The sequence below is a fragment of the Amphiura filiformis genome, chromosome 12, assembly GCF_039555335.1.
Source record: "Amphiura filiformis chromosome 12, Afil_fr2py, whole genome shotgun sequence".
In the NCBI taxonomy this organism is placed as follows: Eukaryota; Metazoa; Echinodermata; class Ophiuroidea; order Amphilepidida; family Amphiuridae; genus Amphiura; species Amphiura filiformis.
Window position 1 is genome coordinate 49,324,532 of NC_092639.1, and position 27,706 is coordinate 49,352,237.

General features: G+C 37.9%; 2 protein-coding genes across 3 annotated transcripts; both read left to right on the forward strand.

Moving 5' to 3' along the window:
* Positions 1 to 1,710: 1,710 nt before the first annotated feature.
* On the forward strand, positions 1,711 to 20,561 carry LOC140166339 (D-aspartate oxidase-like). Of its 2 annotated transcripts, none has more exons than XM_072189779.1 (11): positions 1,711 to 1,867; positions 7,464 to 7,668; positions 7,818 to 7,932; positions 8,651 to 8,739; positions 9,235 to 9,300; positions 9,662 to 9,716; positions 11,439 to 11,540; positions 12,374 to 12,444; positions 13,309 to 13,426; positions 18,429 to 18,527; positions 19,526 to 20,561. In XM_072189779.1, exons 7-11 carry the CDS (start codon positions 11,445 to 11,447, stop codon positions 19,646 to 19,648), a joined length of 507 nt encoding a protein of 168 aa, XP_072045880.1. In that variant the 5' UTR covers positions 1,711 to 1,867; positions 7,464 to 7,668; positions 7,818 to 7,932; positions 8,651 to 8,739; positions 9,235 to 9,300; positions 9,662 to 9,716; positions 11,439 to 11,444; the 3' UTR covers positions 19,649 to 20,561. The 2 variants fall into 2 exon arrangements, with proteins under 2 accessions (XP_072045880.1, XP_072045879.1); XM_072189778.1 differs by having other exon boundaries at positions 1,711 to 1,863.
* On the forward strand, positions 9,920 to 10,651 carry LOC140166880 (uncharacterized). The gene has a single exon (XM_072190366.1). It carries the CDS (start codon positions 9,920 to 9,922, stop codon positions 10,649 to 10,651), a length of 732 nt encoding a protein of 243 aa, XP_072046467.1.
* Positions 20,562 to 27,706: the final 7,145 nt, after the last annotated feature.

A 27,706-nucleotide genomic window follows, 5' to 3' on the forward strand; every position in this document is an offset into this window, starting at 1 on the left:
TTCGGATTTACTTTATATACTAGTAGTAGGCCATACATACTGTAGTTACTGTCCGTTTTCCTATACACAATACTCAGTGCGCTCACCATTGACGCGTGACCTCTACAAATAGTGTATATGTTAGAAGTATAGGCCATTGCCTAGTTGACGTCACTACTGTGTAAAAAATAACCGGCCAATATTTAAAGTATTCTCTGAAATTCTAGAAAATATAGTTTTGTAACATGTCCTAAATTTTTAGCTAATTTAGGTGTTTGGAAATATTGGTAATTTTGTACCAAAAAATATGAAGAAATTATTTCTAAACCGTGTTAAGTCATTAAGCTACACAATTTCAAGAACGCTGGTTAACAATAAGCAGACTATTGTCTCATTTCGTAAACAAAAAGCCCACAGTATTGTTACCTTGCGTTCGCTTTATAATCGTTCACCCAACTGAAACTATAATACCAGCTCATTGCTCATTGCACAGGTAAAACAGACACAAGTGCAGTGTGTATTTAACCAGAGAAGCTCTGATGTAACATAGTTGAGCCGTTTTCATTGAGTGTTATCTTGGTTTAATAGCTTTTAATAGGGTTTAAGTCCTTCAAAGGTCGTGGTGAGTTCTACTGTAGACATGACTGCATCATGATTATTTTTAAGTCAACAACTTTCAACAATATGATCACCGTGATAGTATGAGAGTATCAGTACCGTGGGTGTCAGTGATCCTGGCCTGACACAGTAGACAAACAAACAAACAAACACGGCACACACATGACACATGCATGCAAGGTAACATTGACTATACACTAATCAAACAATGGTATTGATCCTGTACAACTGGTCGTGGTTTATTTACAATCGATTCATTTAAAATCCCCATAGTAAACATTAATTTTGGCAAGAGTTTTCTCTCTCTGGAACGAGGATGCATCCACTGGCTCCGCGTAATGAAAAGATCTAACATGATTGGTCAATTTAGCTCCGCGAAGCGAAAAGTAAGCTACGCGTAGCAGCTCCACGTTGTGGCGGTTACGGCCAGCCATATATTGATCATGCGAAAATCGTAAAACATAGAATAGAAACAGTGTGGCAGGCGCTCAAAATCTCAAATTGTATGCTTAGCCTGAGTTGCACGGCCTATCTGGAATAAAATCACCATGCGTAGTTGTTGAAAAACGTGAGGATTCATCGTACTATCACGGCAATTTTTAACACGAAGATATAGGGATGTTGACGGTGTGCTATGGTTACAAAAAAATCGGAAATTAGCCTCCCTGGGAGAGAGCTCCTGGGCATAGGTTATTATTTGTGTTTATAAGTGTTTTATTTAAGTTACCCCATGAGTGTTAACCCTCCCATACCTCCCCGTATTTGACATGTAGCGACCTGTAATAATTGATTAGGCCCCCGATTAGGCCTATCCACCCCATGTTTGCCCTGACAAAAATTGCCCCCCCCCCAACCACGGGGACCGATAATTATTGTACAGCCCCTAATGTAGTATAATGCGCATGCACAGGTCCCGAGTCTATACGCTTCAAAGGTTAATAAAGGACTCCATATAGGCCTGTTCTATTATATTTGCCCGTATAAATGTCGAAGTTCAAATACGGGTTCAAATACTCTTGCCATATCTGATGCTATATAAATATGAATCTAAATTTAGTCAACAACCTGGCGGTCTAAACTGGTTTTACAGCATTGTCTGTTTGGCTGGCTATTTTATAAGCTTTTATATGATCAGGTGATAGTGATTCACTCTGTATACCGAACTAGAATACACCTGCACCCGTAGGCCTATTACCGGGCGTACATAATCTACTATTAAATGATCGATCGTCTGTGCTTCAACGTACAGTTTGCTGCCACAGTACGGTAGGTACGCATGTTTCTAATAGTTTCCGGTAGCATATTATTCGTTTGTGTATATTGAAAATGGTACATGCGCATTATTTAATATTAGCATGATTAGGGACTGTGCAATAATTGTATGTCTCCCTGGGGTGGGATACGCAAATGTTAAAATGACCCACAAACCGGGCCCGCAAAAAAAAAACACTTGCCCCCATCGACCTGTCAAAACTTCGCCCCCCCCCCCCCTTCGGCCTGCCATAAAAATCTTTCAGCATGCCAAAATATCTTTGCCCCCCTGAGTTGGCAGCTAGTGGCGTAACTGGGATTTTGGCCGGCAAGCCTGTACTGAGACCTATGCCGGCATGCCGCGGTGTCGCACCCGTCCCCTCCCCACCACCCGGCCCCTAAATCGACGAAAAAATGCACTTGTCAGAGTAAAAATATCAAAGAAGGTGTAGGCCTAAAGTAAAAACAAAAATAATAACAGGCCTAACTTAAAGGGACTGGCCATTTTTCATTTCTAAACTGTTCAAAACTGGTTCAAAAGCTTTCAAAATAGACTTTTAAAAAGTTCGTTTTTGATTCATAGGGCCTATACAGGGTGTAACAATAAAATTTATACAATTGCATTTTGACTTCTCAGGAAAAAACTAAAAAGAGTTATGGCACAAATATTATATGCAATACAAACAGTTATATCTTGGCTAACTGGTCCATGGTTCAATTCTATTCAGTCACTTTTGTAACACTTTAACAAAAGCGGTTTTAAGACTAGGTTACATAATTGGCCATATCTTCACTTGATATACCATCAATTTTATTGGAGCAAAGCTTATCTGGTGGCTAAAGAAATTATCTTGATAGACATATGAATATCAAACCAAAAAATAAGCGACATACGTGTATCATTCTATTTTCAAAATTGTACATGTACAAATTTTATTGTTACACCCTGTATGGTCTACTTTTTGCATTAAAAATGTCAGTGAGTTTTTGTAGGAAAAATGTCCACATTTGGAAAATGTCTCTTCTTCCGGCCAGCCTTCCCTTGCAAAAATATCCTGCCTACGCGCGGGGCTTTTTGTCTACTCCTTATTCCAGAAAAACACAGCACTAATTTTTTGGGATATATTATCAAGTTCTGTCAAATGAAATATATAGCTCAATCCTAATCATTCATTTAGTACCAACTGGAGGTAAAAGAAAAAGTTCACTATTTTACTAATTTAGGCCTTAAGAAAAAAAGAGCCAAAAACATACATTTTCGGCATATTTTCTGACAATCGAGTCCAAAAATCAAAGACTTGGAACAAATCTAAGCATTCACAATCTTGAGTATATTATGCCGAAATTTTGCTATAATTTTCACTTTTTCTGTGTTACTATAATTAAAGAATGAATCATGTCTTTTCCAAAAATTATAATGCCTTAACTGAAATTAGTCTTAGTACAAGTCTTTGGGCTTGATTGTCACATCATACGAAAAACACCCTAAAAACGCATGTTTTGGGCTATTTCAAAATTGACCAAATTTTTAAATTTGACTTTTATTACCAGTTAGGACTAACTAAAGCATTAGGATTTAGCTACGTTTCATTTGGCAAAACAGGATAATAATTTTTAATTAAAAAAAATGGTTTTATATTTTTCTGGAATAGGGAGTGGGCCTATACTCCGGGAGCTAAGGAGTCGCGCTAAGGAGTGTTGAAATTGCACATTTTTGCACTATATTGTGTAATAAAAAAAAAAAAATCAGATGTTCTATTAATATTTTGTTAAAGAACAAAAAAGTAACAAGTTTTGCATTTGTGAAACACTGCCTAGCAATGCAGTGGTCCAAGATTGGAAATAGCAAATTGAGTTATCCAACTGACCTCTCCCTTACTTACTTCCCCTTCAAAAGAATTGCGTGCTCCAAGAGAAAAAAAAATGCAATTTACTTAGGCCCTTCTAATTTGGTCTTAATCGAAATGAATTTCGGTCATAAAGTGCTTCTCATAATATTATTTGAAATTCGCGTGACCAGACCAATTTCCATTTCAATTAATTTTTGGCCAAGCAAATTTATTAGAATTTTGCCTTATTCGGGCTCGCAAAATAATTTTTCATGGAGAAAAATGCGAACATTATATGATAATTTAAGCAATAAAACAGCTCGGTTAATGACTACTCATCAAACACAAAATGTTTAAATGTGGGTATAATGGTATAAAACGGGGTTTTTTTTAATGACGTACAGAAAATATTTTTGAAAACTTGCTGCAAAACTTTCTAACATAATTTGACAAAATATTTTGCACATATTTGCCAAAAAGTGTGACGTGTCATGTCAAAAGGAGACATTTTTGGGCAGGTTATCAATTTCGAGGTTTTTACATATCTTAAATAAAGAGATATTTTGCTCCATAACGCCGTTTTCCCCAATGAAATCGGACATTTCTAAGTGAAGATATTGAGTTTGTAAGTAATGGTATTATAAAACTGGAGATTGAGATACAGGGTGTCCCAGAATGATCTGTACCGGGAAAGATGGAATTTTTTAGGTATGAAGGGCATGTTGAATGGTCATATTGTCTTGCATTTTTAGTTCTACATATATTTAGCTTTCTCAGATTTTTAGATTTTAAAATTGGACGTTTCTAGTAGAAGTTATAGAAGATTGCGTAAAATGGTGAATTCTAAGTTTTGACAACGCAACCTATTTTGAAAATCTGTAACATTACTAACCGTTCAGCACAAAGTTATTTGGAAAAAGTTATGCAGGTATTTTAGTTGTGCCCTGTTCATATTTCCACTAAATAGCCGATATCTATCTATTATTTATGACGTTACGAAGCAATCATCATATGGAATTAAGGATTTGTGGCCTAATCCCATTCTCTCTTTGGCGGTAGTTTTAAATATAGTTAATGTGGTGTGAGGTCCATGTCATTTGAAATGCTTGCAGAGATCAAACTGGTTGTGGTACAGAAAAGACGGCTCCTCAATTTACTGTACAGTAGCGTGGATTTCTTTCAAAAACTTACTGGCAAACCGGCAGCTATGTTGAGACGCAAAGAAGATTCATTAGACGATAGTGTATAAGGTAAAGAAGTTTGACGAGCACGGAATTGTCAGGAATCGGCAGAGTGAAGCTTCAGGTGCTCGTAAGACTGTAAGAACTAGAGCGAACATTGCAGCTGTCCGGCAAGCTTTAAGGCGTGACCCCAACAGTAGTTGTCGTCGTCGAAATGCTGTGCCAAACATCCCACGTTCTTCATTTAATCGTATCGTGCCATTTTTCAAAGGTATGCGAGTCGTTTTTCATCGATTTTACATTATTGCATGGCACGCCAAAACAAATAAAGGTAGCGTGCTGAAATTAACAGAATAAGTAGGAGACATGTCCAACATTATAATGCTGGTATCAAAAATAGATACACTGCCCGTCTTCTATTTTTAGTTATTTTTGCAAACACGGTACAAATCATTCTGGGACACCCTGTATCGGCCTTTGAAAATATCATTGACAATGTTGAGAGTAGGTATTACCTTGGAAAATGTCTCAAAAAATACAAGATGCCAGTTATATTCCGGTCTGAAACTATCAGACAATATTTCAAACATTAATAACATCACAGATTCGCAACAAATACAAATTGTGAAAAAATCACCCGGGCAGGTTTTTGTCTATTTCTCCATTTACGATCCTGCCCAAAAGTGTCTCCTTTTGACATGACACGTCACAAATATTATACATTAACATTTTGATGATATTTTTGAAAAGTTTTTTCAGTTTTTTTTCGGATAAAACGTTTTAATCATGACCTTAGGGCCTATATAACCCGACAATTAAATGTTATTAAAACTTTTTGACCAAAACCAAAATGCATTTACAACAGGTTTATTTATAACGTTTTAAAAACATTTTATGTTTGTTGGGTAAATCGAACATTTTCGATAATTTTCGGTTGTGGGCACGCAATACAAGAACGTGTCGCACACAGTGGCCATCTCGACCTCATATTTTACTGACCCATATTTTACTTCTTTTTTGTGTTGGCCCTTTTTACTTGTCTAATGTAGGCCTACACTTTACTGCGGGCGCTTTTTGCAGGTTGCAATTAGCATTTCAGCGCTTTCTAGGGGCTATTTTCCTGACACGTTCATTCGTGCAGTGAGAACAAAAATCCGTGCAATGAGAATTAAAAATCCGTGCTTAAAATATTTCTATATTATTCAAGTTTAGTAAAACTATTACTGACCAGGAAATTCTTCCACAAAGTAAGACTGGTCGGATGCGCAGCAGGCGTGCTTATCTTGACATTACATGTAGTGAACCAAGTGTGTACTTTCATCAAGCTGTAAAAAGTCTAAAGGGATTTATATTTAAGATGAGAACATTCTAAACTTTAAACAATTTCTTTTCTGATTAAAATTTTACAAAGATTGTAATTTTATGAAACTGTAGGCAACTGTGTGCATTTTGTGCAACTTTGCAGACTTTTTTTTTGGCGTTGTTGTATTCTGATTAACATAGGCCTATTTTAAACAAAAAAACAACTTTTACTTGACATTAGTATGAGCCAGGTGTGTGATTAAAGGGATTTACATTTTAAATGAAAACCAACCCTTCTAAATAACTCTAATACTTTCTTTTCTGATTAAAAATATTGTAATTTTATATAGTGTAGGCACATCTGTGCATTTATTTTATGCAACTTTACATCAGAATGTTTATGCATGTTTTTACATTCTGATTGACATTTTAAAAAAAAAAACCGGTAACTTGATATTGGTGAACCAGATGTGCACTTGCTATAGGTTCAAGAATAACAACAAGAACCGAATACTAGAAACAACAAACAAGTTGTTCTTACGATGATATTATACGGGAACATTTGGACAAATATTTGTAAATGATAATAATTGTATAGCAGCATGTAGACTGATATTGGACTCTGTCATATTGACCATGTTGACATAAGCTTAAAAAGTTACCTTAGTTTTCAGAGTCTGAGTAGAGCAACGACGTAGCTTGCGACGCCATCACGACGTCTTCATTCAGCGTAGTGGTTACACTCCTCCGGTCACCTGACCACCCACTGGCGTACCGTGGCCGCTCCAACCCGGGGGGTGCCGAAAATTCTATTTTGCCGCCCTTGCCCCAACAGCTAGCCCGAAAAGGTTGACCCAATTTTTTTTTCGAAAAGAAGGATTTCAGGCGCTACCGCCCTAAAAGGAAAACATTTGGATGTATAGTACCATTTTTTTTAAATTTTTATACTTTATCAAATTTTCCGCCCTTTTTTATTTACTAATTCTTTTTGCCGCCCCTTCGTTTTTGCCGCCCATGCTTTTGCCATCCCCTTCTTCGTCCGCCGCCCCTTCGTTTTGGCCACCCCTGCTTTTACCCCGGGGGGCTGGCCCCCAAAGCCCCCCACCCCCACAAAAAAAAATACGCGCATGACCCACCGGGTGGTCAGGTGACCGGAGGAGGGTGGTCAGGTGACCGGAGGAGTGTAACCACTACGCTGAATGAAGACGCCGTGATGGCGTCGCAAGCTACGCCTTTGTTCTACTCAGACTCTGAAAAGGTAACTTTTTAAGCGAATGATAATATTTTGTGTTCATTTTAATAGTCTAATGGGATCATGAAACGCAAAGTCTGTGTGATTGGAGCTGGTATCAGCGGTCTTCCTACAGCAGTTCATATTCTTGAGCAGAATGCTGGTGCAGTAGAAGTGACCATTATCGCAGACACTTTTCACCAGACACAACAGGGGACGGTGCTACCGGATGGTGGGCGCCATTTCTACCGGGAGATACTCCTTTGGAAAACGCGAGGTACGAGCTTTTCTCATTTTCTTCATTATTTTGTAGAAAACGCACCGGCAATGTAAAATTATAATCATAAAATGTTTAGTTATAAATTGCTACCATTTTGATAGTGTTGTGTTTTTGTGATCATGATGATGTTGTAATTTTGATTTCAGACGCTGGGGTAAGGCGACATGGGATCATTACACAGCCCTTTTTCGTTCTGGACAGGCGCCGGACGTTGGTATTCAACTCGTACATGGCTACGATGTTTTTGACACAGTCCAAGAGGTCCGGAACCCATTTAATTCAAAAATTAAATTTAAAATATCGAAAATTAATTTGTAAAATATCACTATAAATCTATTTATTATAATCAGATACCGTAAAATCTTGATAGTTATAGCATAATTATGTACTTAGTATCGAGCGCTTTTGAAAACATGAAATTGTACCAATCGCTTTACCAACTGGGCTAATGGGGTTGAGGCACACATTTGCAAGTTGGGGTGTGCGTATATAACGATGTGTATCCGTGATTTGCTCAAAACCCTTCACACTTTTGTGGATGGGGCTCTTCATGTTTGCATGGTCGATAGTAAGCATGGTAAGCACATTATGCTAACTATTGAGTTTTTACGGTATTCGTGTTCATTGATTATGCATGGAAAGATAAAATCTATATAAAAAAAAATTGTATACACATTTTTGCCCCAAAAGATACAACTATTCATTCAAAGTGACAGTTGATGCCAGTGGCACGGCGTAGAGTGGGTGGTGGTGGTGGGGGCACCGAGCATGATTGGGAGCACCGGGTCTTATTGGGGGGGCACAAGCCGTTTTTTGACAATTTTCCTATGGGAGTTTCTAAATTTTGCCCCCCCCTCGCCCCTATGACGCTACGCCACTGGTTGGTGCTCTCGTTCAATTATGAGAAGTTATACCACTATTCCCGAATCACTGCGTCGAGGCCCTTTTATCGAGGTCTTCAATTACGTTTGTTTGGTAGGATCCTTACTGGAAAGATGACGTCATTGGTTACCGTCGAGTGTCATCTCAAGAACTAAAGGAGCTTTTCCCACCAAACTCTGGATTACGGTAAGCTCTGAATCTATTTGACTTTTTTTTCAAAAGCATAGGCATTAACATCATGAAAGTAGCATCCGGTAGAGCATGCTGACAGGTTTGCGACCAACTCCTTGCTGAAGCTGGCCTGCCATTCCACATGCTGGCTGGATCTTTGATGACTGACAAATTTTGATCGTGGTATCTCGAGTTCTCGACTGCAAGGTCATGAAGTCCATCGAAGTCTAGGATCTGTGGCTTTGTGTGTTTGGTATCAGTTGAAACTGCAGTTCCGGAGCTTCCTTGTATAGATACGATGAAAAATTGCTGCTACAACAGTCCTTCGATGGTGTGCGGCTGAATTGATGCGCTTAGCTCTGTATTGGATAATTTAACATATTATTCTTTAATCAATACGGAAGTAATACGTCGATGAGATATTTTTTCATACTACTATCCCTTCTACGATGAAGACTGCTTTGTATCTGAAGATTTTTAACATATTATTATAAAATTTTCTTAATGTAGTTCTGGTCGAGCGTACACTTCTTATGTTACGGAATGCGACAAGTATTTGCCATGGCTTTTGGACAGGTAAGACTTTTGTTTATTTGTTTTAAGATAAATAATAATATAACTTCAAAACCGAGGAATAAAAATATAGTTCTGTTTAAATCCATATACTGTAAAAGTAGAAATTTTCGCGAGGTTTTTATTTTCGCGAATTTCGCGAGTGGACATAAAATCGCGAAAATAAAAACTCGCGAAAATAACCTTTTGCATTAGGTTTCTATTGTATCAATATCAAAACCGCAAAATTTAATTCTCGCGCAATTGACAAAATCTTCAAAATCGCGAAAATATCTTCTCGCGAAAATATTGACTTTTACAGAGTATATCCATTTTATATGACATTTCAAAGTTATCTTAAATACTTTGTTATTTCTTTGCAAAGATTCCTGCAGCAAGGAGGTAAAGTTCAACAAAGGCGTGTCCAATCCATAGGCGAGGTAAGCACATAAAGACATGCGATACCGTATACCAATATAATAATTATTTAAAGCAAGGATACATGAAACAGGTTTAGGTTCACGAATGCATGGTTATCATCATTCGAGTGATCATGGTAATGCAAAAGCACGGTGACGTCATCAAACTATTGCCTTTTTGGCAACTGACACAGAAATTGTTCAAGATAGGGTACATAGAAAAAATGGCAACAGCAATAGATGAAACTGGCAAAGACATGAATCTCAAACTCAACGTGAGGAAAACAAAACTTCTTGTCGCAGAGGCAGTAGAAAAAGAGTACAACATCACAATTGATGGAGAAAAAGTAGAACAGGTCGACCACTTCAAGTATCTGGGCTCAGTAAAAACATCAAATGCAAATTGCACGGCTGACATCAAAGCCAGGATTGGAATGTCCAAAGGAAGCATGATCGAACTTCAGGATTTGTGGAATGATCGAAACCTTCCAACAGAACTGAAAATGAAACTGATCAAGATACTGGTATGGAGTGTACTCCTTTATGGCCTGGAGGGCTGGACTATGACCAAAGCAGATGAGAACCGGGTGCTTGCTGCTGAAATGTGGTTCTGGAGAAGAATGCTAAACATCAGTTGGAAGGAAAAAAGAACAAACAGGAGCATCCTTGAGGAACTTGGTATGAAGAGACAGCTGCTTGGAGAGTTGGTGACCGTGACAAGAAAGCTAACCTACCTTGGTGACATCCTTAGAGGAAGTGGCAGTGCATTAACACTCCAGATAATAGAAGGAAAAGTTGAAGGGAGAAGCTGGAGAGGAAGACAGAAGAAACAATGGTTTGACAACATCAAAGAATGGACAGGAATGAACCTAGTGCAAGCCAAGCGTCTAGCTCAAAACAGAACAGCTTGGAAGGAGATATGGAGATGCAGCCAGATGGTAGCCAATCGTCAGTAGTGACGGCGGCCGAAGAAGAAGAAGAAGAAGGGTACCAATACACTTCAAAATGATATGACTTAAAATGATATTAAAACATTTAATACTAAAACAAATAGTGGCAGTGTGTGCAAATTGTGTTTCACCTCCGCTAAAGGGCTCATCAACAGAGTTTGTCAATAAATCAAAAAACGTGATATACTTGACTTATTTCGGCATTTCACCCCATCATTTGATGTCGTTTAGACGCCAAAAGCAATGTTTACTTGATTTTGATTACTTTTGATCCAAACACAAGGAAATAATTCCTACCTCGGAGTTTTCAGATGGTACTTCATCTTTCGTCAGCGAGTGAGTGACTGTATCAGGTCGTGATCTTTTTGACCTTTGACCTGATAACAGACTCGTAGACTCCCGGAAGTTTGAACCAGCATCTGTCTTTGTTGAAAGATGGTTTGAACTTCCAGGAGTCTACAAGTCTGTTATCAGGCCAAAGGTCAGAAAGATCACGACCTGATACAGACACTCACTCGCTGATGAAAGATGGAGTACCATCTGAAAATTCCGAGGTGGGAATTATTTCCTTGTGTTTGGATCAGAAGTTTAAATCAAAATCATGATTTATACCAACACAGATACCAACACAGATCTCAGTGTTTCACCCGGTGTTTCAGTACCTTCGGATTTGTAGATACATTACGTTCGAACTTCTAAACTAAACCATAGCAACTTTTATCATGCATTAACACTTAGTATATTTAATCACAACTCAAGTGAAAATACGCACTTTGTTGCTTTTGCTATACAGCTCGTAATGGATTTTGATGTTGTTGTCAATTGTTCTGGTGTGAATTCATATCACTTGGTCAATGACAGGAAAGTAGTACCAATCAGAGGCCAGGCAATTAAAGTAAGTATCAAATACAGTAAATAGCCAAAGAATTAAGGTACCAGTGTGCAGTTATGTTCACCCCCTGTATATCCTAAAGACCGATATGTCATAATTGGAACCAGCAGCCAACAGCTGCATCTTTTAGCTCGAATGTAAGACCTCATTCGAAGAAATAACGTCACAACGATCCAAAAAGCAAAGGAAGATGCCAATTTAAAAGTTGCAGTTTGCTCCATTACATGCCCTATTGATTTGTAACAAAACGTTCGCGAACAAGAGGACTAGCGCCGTGCTTTCATTGATTAGCACATGAAAACTAGCGTCGTGCTTTCATTGATTAGAAACACGAAAGTGCAACTTTTGATTTCGTTTCTTTATTATCACCATTTCTTTAATTATATCAACCAATTTCAACAAATAAAGTCCTAAACCAGAGCTAAAGAGTACAGGTATCGGCTGATTGTTTTAATTTTGACATATTTACTTTTATTTAGGATATACAAGGGTGAAAACAACTGGTACCTTTGGCTTACTGTAAAAACCACCCTCCATGTTTACATGTGTTCATTGTGTTGTTGACCTTTCTTGAAGAAATTTGAACAATTGTTTTACGTTTCAACCAAATAATTGAACAATCTTTGAAATTATGCTGCTTCACGGTCCCATTTGACTTCTGAGTTATGAACATCCATTCGGCCTACATTGATTACGCAACAACGTTAACCCTATTTTGATTTCGTTGAAATACTCAGTGAAATAAAAAACGATCGGAAGTGAGCGATTCGTGAACAATTACGATATCTAAACTTGGTCATCCAGCCTATACTATTTCCATTTTACGTTTGATTTAGGTTCGTGCACCTTGGCATAAAGTGATGGTGGCAGTTTTTCATGACAATTTTGTCACGCATTCAACACCAAAGTAAGTACTTTTTCGTCACTAATGATTGAGCTTACATAGAAAGTCAGCAATTATAAACACTTTTTTAGGTGTATTGCTTCATTTTGTACGAATTTCAATCATATTACGCCCGGATATTAGGCCTACGCCCAGATATTACGATACTTTTATTGTAATAACGATAGTTTTACGTAACACAAACCTGTCGTAAAGTTACAACGAGGGAAGCCGCACTGGTAACTTTAAGATGGAATACTCAGTAGTCAGTTGTAAGCAATACATTTCATCCATATTTATAACAGTCTTTCACGGCTTTTCCTCTTCCCCTCTTCATCACCTAACTCATAATGCTGACACATCCAGTCCAGGTGCGGTGTGTCTTTTTGTCTCACCTTGATAAGGCATGGTAGGAAACTACGATATCACTGTTGGGGGTATGTTGATTAATTTGTGTATGGCCCGGGGTGTATTGCTTGTAGGGGTGTGTGGCTGTATAGTGCCAAAATTGGTAAAAAGTTTTGGTTAAAGTTTCGTGTAATGATGTCGTTCAAGGTCACACACTGAGGTCAAAGGTCATTTGAGGTCAACTTATAACTTTTGCTGAAAATGAAAAATCTTTTCTCATATGAATAGCCCGGGGATGAATAGTTTAATTGAAACCAAACTTGGGCCACAGCTGCACTATAGGAACTTTCATGTAATGGCGGTGTTGAAGATCACATACAGGTCAAAGATCATTCGAGGTCAACTTGTAAACTAGGCTGAAAATGAAAAATCTTGTATCATATGAACTGTTCAAATCCAATTGCAACCAAATTTGGTCGCGAAAGCAGGTGAAACTAGTGGTTCGAAAACCACCTTGTATTGATTTGTTTCCTTGTTCAGATCGAACTACGTTATCCTGGGTGCAACGAAAGAAGCGGGTCGATGGGATTCAAATGTTTACTCTTCGGACAGAGTAGATATATTCGAACGTAATTGCAAGTTTGTGCCTAGTTTAAGGGTAAGGGATCAAATCAAAACTCGACCGCTGGTTGCCCGCCGGTTCCGGGCGGTTCCGTCCGGTTGGCAGAGGTCATTGGTATATGAATATTCAAGAATGCATGAGTAGCAACCGCCGGTTGGTTTAAGCACATAACCGGAGAGATTATAACAAAATGTCGATATGTTTATTTCGCGATCACAATAGCGCATACTTGAAATTTCACGGTCACAATAGCCCATACTTGAATTTAAGTAGTACACGATGATCGATTGTTCTTAGTCGTGTATCTATCGGCTTGTCACCAAAGCAAATTAATTTTTGAAATGATTTCTTGTTTATGGTTAAAATTGCTTGAATATATCACCATTGTTTAGATCATTTAATTTCAGTTCAGAACAGTGTTTCAATGATTTCTATAGGTTAAGTAATTTAGAAGTTCTGAATTATTATTTTGTGAATCACATAGGCCTGTGTTGGTGATGGACAATTATCATTTATAAATTACTATAGGGCGATTTCACGAAAGGTCATTAGTTCAAATCTTCCTCCAGAAGACATGATGCTGCATAAATCACAAAAGAAATCCCCAGTTGAAGTGATATTGATTGACTCTATTTCGGCAACAACAATTCTATGATCCCACCACCGACACACCCCTAAACAGGCTAAAATCAGTCTTTTTGAATAAAACAAACACACTATCTGTGGTCATCTTATGACTCCTACATTTTGGTTATCAACATTTTATGACCCCCCATTTTTCTTTCCAAGAATATATGACCCCCCCCCCGTAAATTTGGGACGCCTCCCCCTCTTCCCAAGAAAATGATAGCCCAAAATGGGGTTGATTTTGGGTCTAAAATAGACCAAAGGGAAGATTTTGTCACAACATTTCTGTCGACTGAGCAGGGGAGGGGACTGACTTGCCACCCTGCCCCATGGCTAATCTCCATTGGTGCTGATGAAGGGCGCGGTGCCGATGGGTGATGGGATTGACATATATTTTATGCATCTTGCAAAATCATTAGTTCTTTTTGCACATCACCTCAACGAGCCTGGCCAACATAATTATAGGCCCAATATACCGGCCTAATATGGCCTATATTACGAATAGTGTAGTTTTGTATCCCCCTCTCTCTCATGTGATGCAAGAGACACATCTCCCTTTTCCACCTCTCCCCCATCCTCCCTCTTCCTCTCCCACTCTCTCTTGACCTTCTTTCTTCCCTTCTCTCTTCTTTTTTCTCTCTTTCCCCCTTTCTTTCTTGCTTGCTTTCTTTTTTTCTTTGATTCTGTTTTGCTTTCTTTCTTTCGATTATAAACTAAGTTTATGAGAAATGTATTACCCTTGCGTTTTAAAACTGACATACAGAATTCCGAGATCGCGATTATTCCTTCGGAAATGAAACTTTAATATAGGCCTTGTCTAACCTGTCACGATGTAAAATAATTAGAAATGAATAGACCAAGCCTCTGCTTATATTTTATCAAAATAAAATTCTAAAAGTAGGTACATTGATTGAGAAGAACTCCGGGAAGGAAAATCGATTATTCCTATTGTACTAAATTTGAAAAGAAACCACTTGAAATCACTCCACTCACTCACTCGATGATACCAACCGGCCATATGAACCAGGGTGTGACGACTGACCTCATTACTGTGTATATTTTAGAACCGGACGGAACCGCCCGGAACCGGCGGGCAACCGGCGGTTGAGTTTTGATTTCATCCCTAAGTGTTTTCATCAGGATTGATGATACGTATTGCGCATGGTATACAACAAACACAATCTGTAAAAAGAAAAGTGGTAAAAATGGCCGAATATCATTAAGCTCAGTGGCTCAATTAGTAAAGGGTTGCATGACATCAGTATTTTAGGGGTCGCCAAGTCGGTACCAAGTAGTCGCTTGTAGTCGACAATTGACGACTATTTGGAGGTCAAAATTTGAGTAAAAGCCCGAGGTTACTTTCACGCCCAAACTTCACAAATCAATATGTGTAGGCCTGAAAGGTATATGTTTAAGAATGACGACGCAGGATAAATTTTACAAAGACACGAATTATTCAAACAGACATAACAAAACCGCGCGTGGATCTTGATGGAAATGGACTGGGGGACTCACGGATTTGCCTCTCGCGCACTTGCATGGGTGTCAAACAATCAGTTGGCAAACTCTTTGTCTTATCATCATTATTTACGTTTTTTGGGAAAAATAGATCTAGTCGTCATTGGTCGAGTATCACCAAGTCATATTGGACAGTCGTGACTATCGCTAATGACAAAAAGATACATCGCAGTTGTTGAAAGTGGCATAACCAAATAAGGAAAGTCTATTATAGAAGGCATTGGATATGTGCCAAGAGAACAACCCAGTCTCAAAGGAGGATTTCGTGATCCTAGCATCCTCTTTTTATGACATTTTGCCACGAAAAAAGCTTATTCACAAAATTTCAGTTGATTCCGATTTCACAAGTTGCGTTTGCGAGTTATGCATGATTATGTGTATTACACTGCTCCATAGACCACTGTTGTAATTTCGTTCTGGAGCTTTCTGGTATACCAGAATTAATCTGCAAGAAATTATTTTTGGTACATAAACAATATGCAGCCAGAGGTTTCCAGTGGTATAAAAATCTCAACTTCTTTTGAAAAAGTGGGGGATGAGGCTGTGGATCACGAAATGCCCTTTTAATTGTGACTATATAGAGCCATTTGATATTAGAAGTTTTGTAGTAAAATTTGCCGATATTTTTTTTTCATTACGGCAACAGATATGCAATTCAATGTTTATAGCAAGGCGAATGTGGTAAATCTGTTGAAAACAACCTATCCAATCACAATTTGTGACCAAAATATAGGTTTTAAAAGTCAAAACTTCAAGTGTTCCTTACAACATTTTTCAAATTTTATGTCATTAAATGAAAAGCACACTTATATTGTCCATATATTCATTTTGAATGAGCAAAGGCCAATTCTCTTTAAATTTCAAATATTGTGTAAAAAATTACTATTTTCGCCTGTTTGTATTACGGTTATATAATTGTAAATTCAATGAACTATGACTTTCCTAAAGAGCGCTTACAAATTGAAATGTTGTTACAAAATCAGGATCATCATGAAATTATCTTACAGCTACTAATGTGATGTTTCTCCAGGCGAGTCAGTTAGTGAAACGATGGCTATGATGCTCCAAAATCGAAATTGTAGGCATAGGTCTAAAAGTAGGCCTACTAACCAACTTCACCATCTTACCACCTGGCTCGAAATTTGTTAATTTTGAAATTACACTGGAATCAGAAAAACTGCATGTGAAAATTACATAAACCAAACGAATTTTAAATTAAATTAAAATTTAAAAATGGTAAGCCTAAAAGTACCAGCAAGTCTACACCAGCTTATCACGTGTCTCAAAATTCATAACTTTGAAATTAAATATTGGAATTTGAACATTATTTTACATATTTTACATATCGTAATGTTTGCAAGTGTTACAAACAGCACGAATATTTTCTGCAACAATGCGTGTGAAAAGTATGTAAACCAAGCGAACTTTAAATTAAATTTTAGAAATTTATAGTAAGCCTTAAAGTACCAGCAAGTCTACCCCAGCTTATCACGTGTCTCAAAATTCATCATTAACTTTGAAAGTAAATATTGGAATTTGAACATTATTTTACTTATTTTACATATCGTAATGTGAAACTGCATGTGAAAAGTATGTCATAAACCAAGCGAATTTTAAATTAAATTTTAGAAATGGTAAGCCACGCGAGTACAAGCCAGTCTGCAACAGCTGTCTCAAAATTCATTAACTTTGACAGTATACTTCGGTTATATTTATAAATGCGCTTTTTTAAATACGCACGTGACCACCTCTACGCTGCCATAACAGCTAATAGACAGTAAGTCTCGAAGTGACCTTCTACATAGGGTGGTCGTCCTATACATACTGTGCAGCAAAATTGTCAATTTTGTTCAACTTTGTGATTATATTGTAAACGTTTCCGTCGTTGAATATTTTTCCGTCGTCAAATACTTTCTAAATGTTGTTTTTGACAACATTACAAATTTGGAATCACCCTTATGTAATAATTATTTTGCTATACAATTAATACTTAAATTTGATGATATTTATCTACATAGTTCCTATCCCTTTCTGTATAGTGGTCATTGTATGAGGATTTGGCCTCGCTTGTTTGCTGGTCTTGGTATTCCGTGCCCGTGTGTCACGTGCGTATTTATAAAAGCGCATTTATAAATATAACCGAAGGACACTGTTTGATAACATTCCCAGAACATGTGATAAATTGTTTCTTTAGTTTTACATTAATGACACTTTTCGTTCTCTTTAAGATTAACTAGCTTTAAAAAGCTATTTCTTGGAATAATTCGATGAAGGATTTTATATTATATATATCATTCTTTCTTCAGTGGTGTGATTGGAAAAGATAATGTCCAAAAATATTCCCAATTTCGATTACCCAGATTATTTAACAAGCGATCATAATAATTCTGATAAGCAGGTTTTGTGGATTGTGACATGTTAAATTGTTTAGATACATCACGAGTTGTTTACTTCTTTACCTTTAGCGTAATGTTTGTTTCAATACTTTTAAGTTTTCCAATATCTGTTTCAGAGAGTTTCTCTAATTTCTCAAAACGTCTCCGTCTTAATTCGTGCACGGGAATCCACATTCCGACTCCAATATGCCTTAATATTGCAAACAGCTAAATAGCTACAACTGCCCAAATATGACCATTGTGCTACGCGTATATTACAAGAATAGCCATTGTAAAAATGACAATAAATTACTTTTCCCTCTGAGCTGATCGGAATGCAATTTCAAGTGAGCAAGGAGGTACATTCTGCAAACCGTCCTATTCAGTGCTATATTTGTACTTATGAGTAATAATGTTATATGAGACTTTTTAAACATGTATAAATAAACATCAACAGTTAAAAAGAAAATATAAGTATTTCAACTTCACGGTATATCTAAGGGATTTTTTTCTTCCAGAATGCAGAGATCCTGAGTGATTTTGCAAGCGTAAGGCCAGGAAGGTCAAGTATTCGCGTCGAGAAAGAAATCATGAAGTTTGGTCCACACCGGATACCAGTACGTTGTTGTAGCGATTCAATTTAAAGCACAACATCCATTTTGGTCCTATAGCACTATCGGTGCCCGAAGAAGTACCGACCGGGAGTACCGATGGCTTTTTTTTTTTCGTACCCATGGTACCATGAACATTTGTACAGCGCATTCGTCTTTCATCTACATGACAAACAAAAAACACTGTGCCACTCAGGTTAATTATTATGCTTGTTACGATTTATTACATCTCCAGGGAGTGACGTTAAGAGTCGTCGGTACCAAACCGGGTATCGATAGTTCTATAGGACCACATTCGATATGGTGCCTAACATATTCACGACACTAAAAACAGTAATAAAGATGTTATGAACGGGAAAATATTAACAAAAATGATAAAGAGCATGACATGTGTAGCTATGTGTTTGCTGAGATATGTTTATTAAATTTACGGTTTTACAACGATATCCTGATTATGTTTTACATCGAGAGCTAGTACCATCTGATCAAATGTAATCAATATACGCACCTAAGGGCTAGCGGAAGGGCAAAGCCCGTCTTGAGGGAGCACCCACCCTTGCGGTGGCACCGCTACTGTATGTCACTTTGAATAAGCCAAATCGGCATTGGAAGTTTGCAATGCATTGTGGGACCGTTTTTGCAGTTTTGGGACACTTTGCCCTCTGACCTATTGAGAAAATTCAGAAAAATTGGTTTTTGTGTGTACAAAATATAATCTAAAATGTTTTACAAGAATAAAAACAAGCCCCAAAAAACATTATTATTGAATAAATTAATTATTTAAATATTTTTAAAGATAATAATATTAATAAATAAATTAATAATAATAACAGCAATTTCCCCGATATATCAGAGGTCATAGTGTCCCCAAAAAACGGAAGTTATAATAGCGATTGGGCTTATTCTAAAATAGTCTCATTTTTTCCACAAACTGTACAACTCAATTGAAACGACGTTTGATTTTTTTCCAAACTCTGATTCAACATGTTTAATCTTTTTCACAGGTTGTTCACAATTATGGCCACGGTGGTTCTGGAATAACCTTTCACTGGGGATGCGCACAAGACGCCGCCAAGTTGGTTCAGCAATGTTTACAAGATCTGTCTAACTTGACTTCTAAATTGTAATTAAACTATATAACAATTAGTGGGTTTTTAGCGGGTTCGCCGTCGGACAAGTTTAGAACTGTCAAGCTTTCGTCAGGAGCAGCTCTAACTTCTTCAGGACAAAGTACCTACGAATGAGACATGTAGACCGCCCCTTGCCTACTGATGGCTCTGAAAAGAGCCGTTCACTGAAAACTGCCCCTTGTCAACAGAGAACAAGTAGATCTCTCCTATCTGCTAATTTTAAAGGTTTTAGTGGCTCTGAAAAGAGCCGTTCACTGAAGACGGCTCCTTGTCTACAGAAACAAGCAGACATCGCCTATCTACTGATTTTAAAGAAATTATCTTTAAAAGTATGGTGTAAAAGTGACCGTGGTGTTAAATAGCATTTTCGACATGAAAATTATCGGTCAACCCCATAGAAAAGCATATAAACTCAGGAAAAAATCGTGGTCATTTTTTTCAGGGCCCCCCTTAGGAGGGTGAAAAATTTTCAGGGCCCCCCTTTTTGCATCAGGCCCCCCTTACAAGTGTTTTTGAACGGTCCTTTAGTATAATATTTAGGATTTAGAGAAGGTCCTCCAAACACTAGTACCCATCCCAATAATTATTTGTTACCCAATTTGTTACCGAAATTAGTGTGATAACCTATATTGGCTGCCAACATGATGCCAATGTAAAAATTGCCAATTGAAAGCCAAGATTGTCCCAATATGGGTCAGCAAAATAATGCCAAGACTGATCTTATTGATCATGACGAATGTGGCCCAATATTGGGCCAATAGCATCACGATTGTTGGCTTCATGTTGGCAGCTGTTCACAACCAATAAATCGTGCATATGTTGGACCAATTTAGGCTGCCACAGTGATGCCAATATGAAGATTACCAACTTTATGGAAAGCCAAGATTGGTCCAATATGGCCAGCAAAATAATGCCGGAGTACCTTTAGAATACCCTACCACATCGACGGCGCCGCGAAGCTGCACCTTTTTTGGTAAAACTACACCGACGTCGCGTCGGCGAGAATTACTTATTAATGGGATAGATTAGAGGTATATGAGTCAGGTTTTTAATAAAGTATATGTCGGCGTTTGACTTAATGAAGTTTGCATTCATCAAGGTAATAAATGTTAGTACGATTTAATTATTGTGGTTACTTCTAGATAGTAGTAATGTCATATTTTAATTTAATTTAAGCATAATGAAATAACTTTCATACATACTCACGATATAACGACGTTTCTGATTGGATTTGGGCCCTTTTTTGCTGGTCATAAATTCCGTTTATGACCAGTACGCAGGGCATAAACAAGCTGCGTTACGCAGCTTTGGAATCCAATTAACACGATCCACGATTTGCTAGTGTTGCGTACACGCGCATGTCACCGCGACCATCTCACGCGGAGCGCAAAAGATGACGCGTATCACGCATTGACTCCCGGCTGCAAGTAGGCCTATTCATTTTCTTTCAATTTGTGAAGGAAAACGGTATGAAATGTTATTTAAACTTGTAAACCCTTATTATTTTCATCTGTATTGAATTGCTAAGAATGTTGGGTATGTATGAACGGGGTTCATTCTTAGGATTTCGAATATGAAATGTTATTTAAACTTGTAAACCCTTATTATTTTCATCTGTATTGAATTGCTAAGAATGTTGGGTATGTATGAACGGGGTTCATTCTTAGGATTTCGGCATGATCGCTATTTATGCCCTCGGCTTACGCCTCGGGCATAAACAGCGATCATGCCCTCAAACCTATGAATGAACCCCTAAATATTGCATTATATAATGACTTAGAAGTATTAATTATGCGTAATAGATTTTAATGTACTCAAGTAATAATGCTTGATCGCATCAAAAGATGATGTTAATACGCATGATATAATTATAATTAGTGTGACGTATAAGAGGCCGATTGTAATTGGTTATGAATGATTATATAATTCTAATTATTATGATGGATTAGAGGGCGATGGTAGTTAATTAATAATTATGACATAATAATAATGAGTGTGAGGGATAAGAGGGTTGTTGTAAGTAATTAACAATGATTGTTAATAGTGATTAAAGTTATATTGATAAGAGGAATGTTAATTGTTAATGAGTGGTTTGATTAAGAATGAGTAGCATTTATTTCATGGAATAAATACGTATCATAATATTGAATATTGATGTGATGGGGAATGAAGGTATCGTTGTTGCTGTGCTACAGCGACGGCGTGAAGCTAGACCTTTTATGAGGGCCTACACCGACGGCGGTAAGGTATACCTATTTCCGTAAGGCTACACCGACGGTGCAAAGGTGCACCTTATGTAGGCCTAATTGTTAAAGTTGCCATATTAGCAAATGAGTGTGGTGGAGGAAGGTATCGTTGTTGCCGTGCTACAGCGACGGCGCAAAGCTAGACCTTTTTTACAGGTCTACACCGACGGCGCGAAGGTATCGTTGTTGCTGTGCTACAGCGACGGCGCGAAGCTATACCTTTTTAATGGGCTACACCGACGGCGTGAAGGTGTCGTTGTTGCCGTGCTACAGCGACGGCGCAAAGCTAGACTGTTTTGAGGGGCTAAATCGACGGCGCGAAGGTATACCTATTTCTATATGATAACACCGACGGCACTGAGGTATACCTTATTTGGTCATGTTACCAAATGAATGTAGGGGAGGTAGGTATCGCTGTTGCCGTGCTACAGCGACGGCGCGAAGCTAGTCCTTTTTACAGGGCTACAGCGACGGCGGGAAGGTATCGCTGTTGCTATGCTACAGCGACGGCGCGAAGCTATACCTTTTTAATGGGCTACACCGACGGCGCGAAGGTGTCGTTGTTGCCGTGCTACAGCGACGGCGCGAAGCTAGACTTTTTTGAGGTGCTAAACCGACGGCGCGAAAGTATACCTATTTCCGTATGGTAACACCGACGGCACTGAGGTATACCTTATTTGGTCATGTCACCAAATGAATGTAGGGGAGGAAGGTATCGCTGTTGCCGTGCTACAGCGACGGCGCGAAGCTATACCTTTTTACTGGGCTACACCGACGGCGCGAAGCTATACCTTTTTACTGGGCTACACCGACGGCGCGAAGCTATCGTTGTTGCTGTGCTACAGCGACGGCGCAAAGCTAGACTTTTTGCGTATTTTGTAATGACTTGATCATGTTAGCAAATAAATGTAATGAAGAGGAGGAAGGTAATAATCGCTGTTACCGCGCTACAGTGACGCCGCTAACCTATACCTTGCCATTGGGTGAAGGTACCGCTGTTGCCGTGCTACAGCGACGCCGCGAATGATTATTTTTATTATTTGATTATTTAAAGAATAAAAATTAATGACCTGCTTGGTTTTAGGATTAACCAACACATGTTTATTTACGCTTCGCCCGCCCATGCCCGACCATTAAAAAAGCCGTTAAAAACTAATCCCTATTAATCAACATGCACGTATTGAATCATATATTTGCATATTGATACAAGTGATCGTTGAATTGTAGATGATGATGCTCGGGCGATATACATAGGCCTATGATGCACATGTGAAATGGGGAGTTGCTTGCATGCGCTTGTTTGTTGACAAGAGCAAATATTAAGTTAAGTTGTCATTGGTAAGCGCATAAATGCACAGAACTTAGTTTGCACCTGGTTGTCACTGGTTGGGGCATTTTATGAACGACGTATACACTGGTTTATGTGATTTCATAATTTCCAGATATTGTAAATAAAAACAGGACCGTGACCACTGAAAAATTAATTAAGAAGAAACAGAACTTTTACACCTGGGTATCACTGGTTGGGGCCTTTTATGAACGACGTATACACTGGTTTATGTGATTTCATACTTTGCAGTTGTTATAAATAAAAACAGGACCGTGACCAATGAAAAGTTAATTAAGACGAAAATGGTCATTCATCGCTATACAGTTCCGACTAATTAGGTGAAAAAAAAGCATAAGAAATTTCTTTTACAAGTTCAACAAAACATTGTGAATGAAACAGAACTTGTAATTATCTTCCATCTTTATTCAGATTTGTATTGAACGTAAGAACGCGGTCAATGTAAAGTAAAGCTTGTGAGTGGTAGTGGCGTTTTATAACGACGTATAATCATGATAATTTTTATCATTTATACTTAGCAAGGTCTTTTAAAAAGAAGAAATTTGGTACAAAAATCATGGAAATCGGTAGTAGGGTTGTTGAGAAATTGTCTTTCAAAGTTCACACGGCGATGTCGCTGTAGCCCTGCAACAACGATAACCTTCCTCATAGGCATCGCATTAATGGGTGAATATTTATAAAGTTTGTTTGTTTGTTTGTTTGTTTGTTAGTTAATTAATTCATTAATTATCAAACGGCGATGTCGCTGTAGCCCTGCAACAACGATACCCTTCCTCATGGGCATAACATTAATGACTAAATATTGATAAAGGTTAATTGTTTAAGAACGTTAACTAATTGATTAATTATCAAACGGCGAAGTCGCTGTAGCCCTGCAACAACGGTAACCTTCCTGGTGTGCATCAGAAATTTTACATATTATAATTAATGACTGACTATTGTTAAAAGTTAATGTTTTTATTTAATGTTCTTAAGTTAATTAATAATTTTTTTTTATCTCTTCTTTAAATAAGATAATTAATGAATGGAAACTGATCATTATGCAGATTTATGATTCCTGGCTGATTATGGGAAGCAAAGCAATAATTACGAATATTAATTAAATTTAAAATTTACTAATATTCCTCTTCTTCATTATATAGGCCCTAGTGGCATTATTAATTAAATTACTACAATGTTGTTTTGAATCTCTCTCGTTCGTTTATTTAATTTGCTGAATTAAGTGATTGATTTATTGCACTGAGTTAATCCATACATCATTCAATGTAATCCTATCATCGAGTTTCGCGCCGTCGGTGTAGCAGGGCTAAAACTAGGGTAGCTTCGGCGACGGCCAAATGTGGTAGGGTATAGTAAAGCTTAGCCATAATGCCGATGCCAAGATTGGCGTTCGAAAACCAACATTGGCCAAATTATATGCATGTTATCTGGGAAATGCAATGCCAAGTTCTTTCAAGTCAGTCGTCCAGTTCAATATAGCTTCATCACTGGAAACTAGGTCTTTGAAGTGGTATTTCTTCAGCTATTTGTTCCCAACCTCCAAACCCCCGTACCGCAATTTGGGGTCCAAGATCATGTCTGATCGCGCAGACGAATCAAACGTGTATTTGCGAAGTCAATGAATTATTGGATTCGTATTGCAAGATCGCTCTTGGATGTATACATATTTTTGATTACAAAATTATATGTACATGGCTGCCACAATTTCTGTGTGGTTCCCAGTAGTCCCCTCCCCAAACCAGACAGTTCAATATGAAATTAATATAGATCTAGGGCTGACACTTTCGTAGAATAATGGGGCATTTGGGGAAAGGAAAATATAAGAAAATATGGGGTCATTGGGTGAAGGCATGATTTTTAGCATTTTGTGAGAGCAAAATGTGCAAAATACAGGCTCAATCGGTGAGAGATGGACTGTTTGGATCAGAATTAGGTAGCATTGGGTGAGAATATGACATATGGGGTCTTTGGGTGTGAGCCAAAAGAAGAATCGAACATTGAATTTCTAGTTCTAACTTCTAAACCTCTTTCACTATAAAATGGTTTTGCTATTTCAAAATAAGTAACAAAATCAGTGATAAGTGAAAGTAGAAGTTCAAATTGAAAAGGCCTTTTGGGTGGTAGATGGAATGAAAAAATGTCTTTGGGTGACAGCATTTGTTTGAAAGAAAATGCGCTCTAGCGTGTTTCTACAGGCGCACCGCTAAGTTACCGCTAAATGGATAACGCTATCTTACCGTTTAACCTGCTGTTTCCACAGACAGGTTTTTGCCGTTAGCGTAATGACAAACATGTTTTAAAAGTGTATTTTGTCTTACCTTTTACAATAGTATGTCCAAAATCTTGCATCATAGGCCTAGAATTAATGCTAGAATGGATTGTTTAATGGTTGATTATTGCTAAATAATCACTTTTTTTTGTTATATTTTGCAAATCAACAGAAAAGTTTTACATTTTACACAGTTTTTCACTATTTTGTAGCATTTACAAATTTCCGTGAGCAAACATCGAATTCCGTGAGTTTTTCTGTTTTTCCGTATCACGGAGAAATTGTGGCTTTACATAATAGTTTGGACTTGTTATGTTGCCCAGGCTGTTATTAACGTTTTTGTCATGTCGTCTGTCCAATTAACATGTTGATTAACAGCCATTTTGTTTGATTTTGCTCAATAATCGGCAAGTTACCGCTTAGGTCTGTTTCCACAGAAAATCTACCCGCTTCGTCAACGGCAAAAACCTACTCCAACGAGGTTTCCGTTGGCGATGAAAAGGCGTTGCAAAAAGGCGTTTGAGGCTGTTTCCACAGGAGTGATTAACGGTTCCATACCGTTTCCAAAACGGTATTTGGCTCTGTAGAAACACGTAAGTGACAGCTCATTTTCGTTTTTCAGGGCGTTGACAATAAGTGCAATGCCAAGTTCTTTCAAGTCAGTCAACCAATATAGCTTCATCGCTGGAAACTATGTCTTTGAAGTGGTATTTCGTCAGCTGTTTGTCCCCGACCTGCAAACTCCCGCCGTACCGCAATTTGGGGTCCGGATCACGTCTGATCGCGCAGACGAATCAAACTTGTATTTGCGAAGCCTATTGAACGCGTACTGCAAGGTCTCTCTTACAAAATCATAGATGTATTATTTTGATTACAAAATTATAGGTAGGTCTACATGCTATAATTTCTATGTGGTTCCCAGTAGTTTCTTACCCCGGACAGTTCAATATGACATGAAAATAGTAGGCTGACACTTTCACAGTATAAGGGGCATTTGGTGAAAGGAAAATTATAAGAAAATATGGGGTCATTGAGCCATTGAGTGAGAACATGATTTTTGGCATTGAATTTTTAATTTTAACTTCTAAATGGCTTTGTTATTTCAAAATAAGTTCAGCCTTACATAATATGTGTCACCTCCAAAGTGGGAGTGCCCCCCCCCCCCCAGTCTCTCCCCATTCCAAAATCTTTCACACCCTTGCCGCACTATTTCATATGAAAAACGGTTGGATCTGGAATGCCAAAAACTGATGATTTGGGTTGGAATTCCAAAATCTTCCACAGGGGACGTGTGAATTTCAAATGGAACAGCCCAATACATATGCATAAATATTAATTGTAATTAAATTAATCCGACAATAATCCTGATAGTGATAGATAAGTGTTTGCTCGATACACCAGGTGCCCCCCAATAAAAATGGCGATGATGAACATAATCCCGGGGGGGCACTCCAACTTTGGAGGTGACGCGTATGTAGGGCTGTTAAGACCCCCTTTTTTTCAGCATCGCTGTCACCGAAAGACCCCATATTTTTTTACGAACACATGCTCTGTCACCCAAAGACCCCTTATTTTTCCATTTGATCTGTCACACAAAGACCCTTACAAGTTCAATTTGAACAGCAACTTTCACTTATCACTGATTTTGTTACTTATTTTGAAAAAACAATGAAATTTGAAGCCATTTAGAACTAGAAATTCGATTTTTGAGGTTTTTGCAGCGCTGTTTCGGCTCTCACCCAAAGATTCCGTTTAAAAAAAAGGTCATGTTCTCACCCAATGACCCCATATTTTTTACATTTTGCTCTCACCGAATGCCAAAAACCATGCTCTCACCCAATGACCCCATATTTTTTACATTTTGCTCTCACCGAATGCCCCTTAGTGCGAAAGTGCCAGCCCTACACCTATATCCATTTCATATTGAAGTGCCCCCCGGCCCCCGAACATAATATGTACATCAGGTTGTATTGGAAATATTTGTATTCAAGTCGTCACCATGGTCACATGGAACCGATTGTATTTGCTTATACAGTGTACATGCAGGTAGACCATGTCATAGTCGAATTTTGATAAAAATATTTTATTATCATTTAATCATGATGAACGCATTACGTTGAACTCAAAATTATACTGATATTTATTATTTATTATTTAAACTACACTCATTGCATTTATTTTTGCATTTTTTT

Excerpts from the sequence above, each read along its gene's own strand:
- LOC140166339 (XM_072189779.1), top strand. The coding sequence starts at position 11,445 with ATGGATTTTGATGTTGTTGTCAATTGTTCTGGTGTGAATTCATATCAC. Across the intron at positions 13,427-18,428 it reads AGTTTGTGCCTAGTTTAAGG|AATGCAGAGATCCTGAGTGA; the intron begins GTAAGGGATCAA and ends TTTTTCTTCCAG. Across the intron at positions 18,528-19,525 it reads TTGGTCCACACCGGATACCA|GTTGTTCACAATTATGGCCA; the intron begins GTACGTTGTTGT and ends TCTTTTTCACAG.
- LOC140166880 (XM_072190366.1), top strand. The coding sequence starts at position 9,920 with ATGGCAACAGCAATAGATGAAACTGGCAAAGACATGAATCTCAAACTC.